The sequence below is a fragment of the Plecotus auritus genome, assembly GCF_963455305.1.
Source record: "Plecotus auritus genome assembly, chromosome: X".
NCBI classification, from domain to species: Eukaryota; Metazoa; Chordata; class Mammalia; order Chiroptera; family Vespertilionidae; genus Plecotus; species Plecotus auritus.
The window spans coordinates 97,791,744-97,798,172 of record NC_137784.1 but is presented as its reverse complement, the minus strand read 5'-3'; the positions used below and the strand labels follow the sequence as shown (position 1 = coordinate 97,798,172).

The 6,429-nt window shown below is 44.1% G+C and overlaps 1 protein-coding gene across 1 annotated transcript; it reads left to right on the top strand.

Annotated features, from left to right (window-relative positions):
* Positions 1-1,671: 1,671 nt before the first annotated feature.
* LOC308239877 (dolichol phosphate-mannose biosynthesis regulatory protein-like) lies at positions 1,672-2,146 on the top strand (the record flags this gene model as incomplete). The annotated part of the gene is made up of 2 exons (XM_080652729.1): positions 1,672-1,764; positions 1,985-2,146. 2 exons carry the CDS (start codon positions 1,672-1,674, stop codon positions 2,144-2,146), a joined length of 255 nt encoding a protein of 84 aa, XP_080508855.1.
* Positions 2,147-6,429: the final 4,283 nt, after the last annotated feature.

Here is a 6,429-nt window from a genome sequence, read left to right as displayed (position 1 = left end):
ACACACACACACACACACACACACACACACACACTATTATACTCTAGTGATTATGGTTCAGTCAAATGCTATGAGTCAGGTCAGGAGCAGCCAACCACTTTTTACCTCAGGTCCTTTCTAGAAATTTAATCCTCACTTCTAGTGAGAATCTGGAAATGGTTCCACTGGTCATATTCCTCCTGGGAGAAGGACCACCTTAACTATTGAGAACTTGGCTTTGGTAGAGAAGTAAGTTCCCTCTTAGTGATACTCATGGACACTGGGGAATTCTGTTCACTCAGTCTTGTCAGAGAGTTCACCATATGGTGAACCAGCCCTGAGGAATTAGGACCACTGCAGACATGGACAGCCTGTTCTGACCTTCTGAGTTCAACCTCATAAAGAACAACTCTCTCACTTTTTTTTTTTTTTATCAAATACTCCACAGTTCCAGTCATACCTAGAGCCTGGGAAGAGTGACAGAGGTGTTTGACCTGGAGGCAATTTTATGTTCATATGACTCTTAGGCCAGAAGCAGAAGGGAGAATATGTTTCATGGTAATAGGGTGGAAAAAGGAAAAGGACTCTAACTGACAAGCAGGTGAGAACTGCCTGTTCTGTCTCCTCTCCTTAGATAAAACAGGCACTATTTGTCAGAGGTAGGTTGATGTTCACAGTCCAACTTGTTACAGAATTAGGCAATCAGATTCACTCATACATTCCCTAGAGTGAGGCAGGAAGTTAATGGTCAGTCACTAACCAAAGAATGTATAAAAGACTGTAAATAGCCACCAAATATACCAGGTATGCCTCTATATATCCTAGTCTCCCTTAAAGTTAGATAAAGGCAATGTGATGCAGAAGTGATGTGTGTCACTTCTAAGATGAGGCAATTAAGGCATGTGGCTTTGAGCTGTCATTTTCTCTGCTACGGTGCCCTTGAAGGTCAGGTGTTCAAGATGGCATTGGTACAAGAGAGAAGAAGTCCAACTAACCTGCAGCGAAGTTTATGTGAGCAACAAGTAAACCTCTGTTGTTTATCTGTCACTGCATTAATTTGTTACTGCCTATCCTGACTAACAAAGGAGCCAAAGCAATGGTCCATCTATAATGCTACAGAATTTAGTGCAAGAAATTAATCTGGTCACACTCACAAACTCCATGAGGATGATCTGATTTCACATTTCCCAAGATTTTTTTCAATAAAACGTTGCCTCTGAAGGAGGATGGTTCATCCTAAAACAATAATTTCAAGTGTAAAAGCCACTTCTCCCAAGACACATATCTTCAAAATACCATAAAGCATCTACAATTAATTCAATAGCTCATAAAATCTCTTCCTAGGCACCTATCACCTCCTGCTACTTCCCATTTCACTAATATCACTAACTAACAAAAATGCTGGCTTATAGCCTCTATAAAAGAACGTCCTCATAAATTAGGTTCTAATAAAAATCAAAGAAGAGAAAAATGAAAAAGGAGACACAACTAAGTTTCTATCAAGACCATCTCAATTTCTTCAGGGCCCTGGATCAATCCATTTTTAAAGTTTAGAATAGGAAGCCCTGGCCAGGTAGCTCAGTTGCTTAGAGCATCGTTCTGATACGCCAAAGTTGCAGGTTCGATCTCTGATCAGGGCACATATAAGAATCAACCAATAAGGGCTGGTGTTCCAGAGCGGAGCACGGGGCAATGGCCATGGAGACAGACCAGGTGGTGGGACTCAGCCTCATTGCCATAAGCCTCATCATCTTCACCTACTACACCACCTGGGTGATTCTTTTGGTCCCCGGCACTAACTTAGGGCAAGTGCCCAGTAAACAACTATTAAATAAGTGAAGGAAACAAACCAAGGCACACAAATGGCCATCATCTTAAAGAAAAGCAAATGCTGTCCCAGTGGTTTGAGTGGGCTTAGACCCTGAGATGGGGGAGGTGGATGTTTGGGCTTGGGGGTGCTGGGCAAGGCGGGGAATGCTCACCAGAGCTCTGTCCTGGGTGCCAGCCATTCATCGACAGCCAGCATGTCATCCACAAATATTTCCTGCCCCAGCCTATGCTGTTGCCATCCCCACTAGCTGCTGGCCTCCTGCTGCTCCTGTTTGTGGGACTGTTTATCACCTATGTGATCCTGAAGAACCAGAAAGTGTCCAAAAAGGCTCAGTGAGGGCCCAGCAGGGATGCAGCTGCCTCCCGTCCGGTGCATACCGAGGGCGGGGGGCACACAGGACCTGTGCAGGCACTACAGTCCCTCAAGCATGGCTTCCTGCAGACACCCCTGGGGACGGAGCTGTTCAGGATTCACCCCTGACTGACCAGAACCCCCACTTCTCTCCTGCTCACTCTTCCAGAGCCAAGGGAAGTACCTGGAAATCTCCCTCTCTCCCCATTCTGGCTCAGGGCCTGAAAGATACTGGTCCTCCCTACCTCACTTTCAGACCCCCTGTCACTTTTTCCTCTGCGTTCTACCCTCTTGCCTCAGTTTACCTCCTGTCACATGCTCATGCTAGAATTGGCAGGTTTTGAGTCATCATGTGCCCTGTCCCCCCACATGTCCTTTTCCTCCGGGAAGGCAGCTTTCCTGGGTCTGACATAGCCAGGGACTCCACAGGACTTCTTGACCTGGAAAGCTTAGGCGGGAGGACCAACAGGCCTTGGGGTCACCGGGACACTGGGCCCCCAGACCTTCTCATAGAGTCCCAGCCCCTCAGCCCTAGCACTAGCCTACTGGGGAGACCTGAACAATAAACGTTGATGGTGTGTTAAAAAAAAGAATCAACCAATGAATGCATCAATAAGTGGAACAACAAATCTCTTTATCTCTATCTCTATTTCTCTTACCTTTCCTCTTTCTCTAAAATCAATTAATTTTTTTAAGTTTAGAAGAGGAAGTTACCTTATTCACTATCTCTAAAATGTCTGGATCTCTCTCAGTGAGCCAACAAGACCAGCACAAGACAAGAGGCACAACACTTTAAAGCCTGAACAATTTTGGCTTGGCACTCTTCACAAAGCAGGGAAGATCTCTTGGCTATTTCTCACTGTTATCAGCAGAAAACTCCACCTTTCAGAGCACCTGAGATAACTGAGATGACATATGACTGCTTATTGCAAATGACCAAAATATATCTTTAAAAACATTTTTTTTCAAAAGCAGGTCACTTTATTAGTGTGCGTTTGAGAAATTATGCACGCAAATATTTTTCTTGGGCTATGGACATTTAGACATATTTATCCCCTCATGAAAAGTCCTGCCTGGTGGTTAGGGGCTATATTAAAGACATGGCCTGGGCCTTGTATACAAGGTTGCTCCTTATTTTGCAGCTGGAATCTGGTTCTGTTGGGAGGAGATGCTCAGAGAAGCCCTCACTCTCTAACCCAGAAGGCCTCTTCTGAACGTTGCCCAACGCTCCTGTTATACAACATGCAAAATAAATAATCAACCTTAAAAGTCAGGCAGCCAAAACTCTACTCAAATAATAAGCCCTTTTACAAGCTGCTTATCACCTGCCAAAATCAGCTCCAGAGGAACACCAGGAACTTTAAATTCTATTGTTCTCATTAACTACTTGGGGGAGACAGATAAGCTTCATTGGTTTTATTGGTTTTCTAAGAGAAGAAAGACATAAAGTTTTTCATTTGTCCACACCCTGCCCTTGATCTCAATAATTTAAATATAGCTCCAGTCCCACCATCTCTAAGATGTCTCTATTAAAAGTATAAGTTTGAAAGGGGTCCTGGCCTTTTTTTAGAAAACATGCCACTCTACTTTCCCTTGACCTGATTGCTGGGGTGAGGAAAGTAAGAACATAAATGTTAATCTTTCCAAAAAATTGACTGGGAGGGAGAGAAAGGGCAAAACAGAGGCACCCGAAATGCACTCTTCTGTCTGTAAGTGCTCCCTGAATTAACTCAAAAGGAGAGAGGTGTTTTGCTCAAGGAAAACTATACCAAAAATGTTTGGTGCACTCAGGTAGGTCTGACAATACATTATTCTTGGCCCAGAATACAGGATGAGGCCCCTTGTTAAGGAAATCTAATGGAAAAAAAATCTGTTATTAAACTAATTTCTGATGAACCACAAAAGGGATTTTGATATCTATTTGATATTATTTTCCAAGAACCCTCAACCCACAGAAGCAAAGCTCAGAATGTACTTCCTCTATAAAAACTTACTACCCTCCCTTACTACCTCTATACATACTGACTTGCTCACTCTTGTTTCCTTCACTCCCTTATGGGTTTTCTTAGAATAGGAACTAAATCTTATTCATCTCTGCATATTTATTGTCTAGCACAGTCCCTGGAACATGTAGGTGTTCATTAAATCATTTAACTAAGAATAAAATTAAGAAGAACAAAGATGGTGGCATAGGTAAACACCTATACTTGCTGCCTCTCACAACCACATCAAAATTACAACTAAACAGCAGAACAACTACCACCCAGAACCACAGGAAAGCTGTCTGAGTGGAGGTTCCACAACTAGAGAGGTGAAGAAAGCGCTAGAGACTGGTAAGAGGTGCAGAGGCATGGAAAGTGCTGGCACCTGGATGTGCTGCTCTTTTAATCGGGAGGGAGATACAAGCTCCCACTTGCTCTGAACTCCAGTTCCAGGGGAGACTCTGGGGGACCCAGACACATACAGGGAGAAACTGGACTGTCTGGCATCGGGACAGGAATGCGAGGGCGGCTTTCTCTCAGAGGTGCTTGCAGCGATCATTGATCCTGCACAGGGGTGCGGGACGTGGAGACCCAGGGACCTCTCAGGTGCAGGGTGACTGGCAGCCATTGCTGTTTGCTCCACCCTGGTGATTCCCAGAGACGCTGCCCCACCCAACTTACAACCCCATCCAAGCTGTGTGCATCAGCTTTTGCATATGAATGGCCTGTCCTTTCTCCACCTAAAACCTGTCAAACTGCAGCTGGGTCACAAAGCCCCAGAGTTTCCAAAAGAAGGCCCAAGGCCCAGCAGCAGCAGCCTGCCTTGCTTCACAGCTGGGCCTCGTCTGGGAACTTCCAAACCCCATACAAAGAGGAGGAATCTGCAGATGTCTCTGCAGCTCCTGCTGGGCGGCCCCAGACAGTGGCTGACCTTGCACCTCCTTGGAGACCCAAGAGCCAGTGTACCCAGTGGTCAGAGTGAGACCATACCAGATTACAACTCTTCACATCCATAAGAGACACACTCAAGGGACAGACTCAGTTGGCACCAAAGCCCCACTGAAGCAAGTCCTGCCCCATAAGGGTGTCTCCTGTGCAACAGATCTTCCAGTGTAGACACAGCTGGTCATCACAGCCAATTGGCATGGAGGTCATTTCCTCCCAGTGATACCAACAGCAATCAAGGGTTAACTACAACAGGACTGTGCAAACAGCCCACAAAGGGGTGCACCAAGAGCGTCCACCTCAGGTGACTGGGGAGGCTGAGCCACTGGGCCCTATAGGACACTACCACACAAGGCCACTCTATCAACTCAAGGAGACTTAGCAGCTACCCAGTACATAGAAACAAACACAGGGAAGCAACCAAAATGCGGAGACAAAGAAACAAGTCACAAATGAAAGAAATGGTTGAAAGCAAAATATTGGATATAGAGTTCAAAACCACGGTTATAAGGTTACTCAAGAATCTTTTAGAAACCTCCGAGAAATTTAGTGAGACCCTCAAGTATATGAAAAAGGACCAATCAGTAATTAAGCATACACTGACTGAAATAAAGAATAATATACAGAGATTCAACAGCAGACTAGAATCAAGTCAAAGATTTGAAATACGAAGAAGCAAAAAACACCCAAACAGAAAAGCAAAAAGAAAAAAGAATCCAAAAATATGAAGATAGTGTAAGGAGCCTCTGGGACAACTTCAAGTTTACCAACATCCAAATTATGGGGGTGCCAGAAGAAGAGAGAGAGCAAGATATTGAAAACCTATTTGAAGAAATAATGACAGAAAACTTCCCCTACCTGGTTAAAGAAATAGACTTACAAGTCTAGGAAGCACAGAGAACCCCAAACAAGAGGAATCCAAAGAGGACCACACCAAGACACATCATAATTAAAATGCCAAGGAAAAAAGGCAAAGAGAGAATCTTGAAAGCAGCAAGAGAAAAACAGTTAGTTACCTACAAGGGAGTGCCCATACAACTGTCAGCTGATTTCTCAACAGAAACTATGCAGGCCAAGAAGGGAGTGGCAAGAAATATTCAAAGTGATGAATAGCAAGAACCTACAACCAAGATTACTCTACCCAGCAAAGCTATCATTTAGAATTGAAGGTAAGATAAAGAGCTTCACAGACAAGAAAAAGCTAAAGGAGTTCATCACCACCAAACCAGTATTATATGAAATGCTGAAGGGTATTCTCTAAGAAGAAGAAGAAGAAGAAAAAGGTAAAGATAAAATATTATGAACAACAAAGTGACAACAAATACATATCAACAAGTGAAC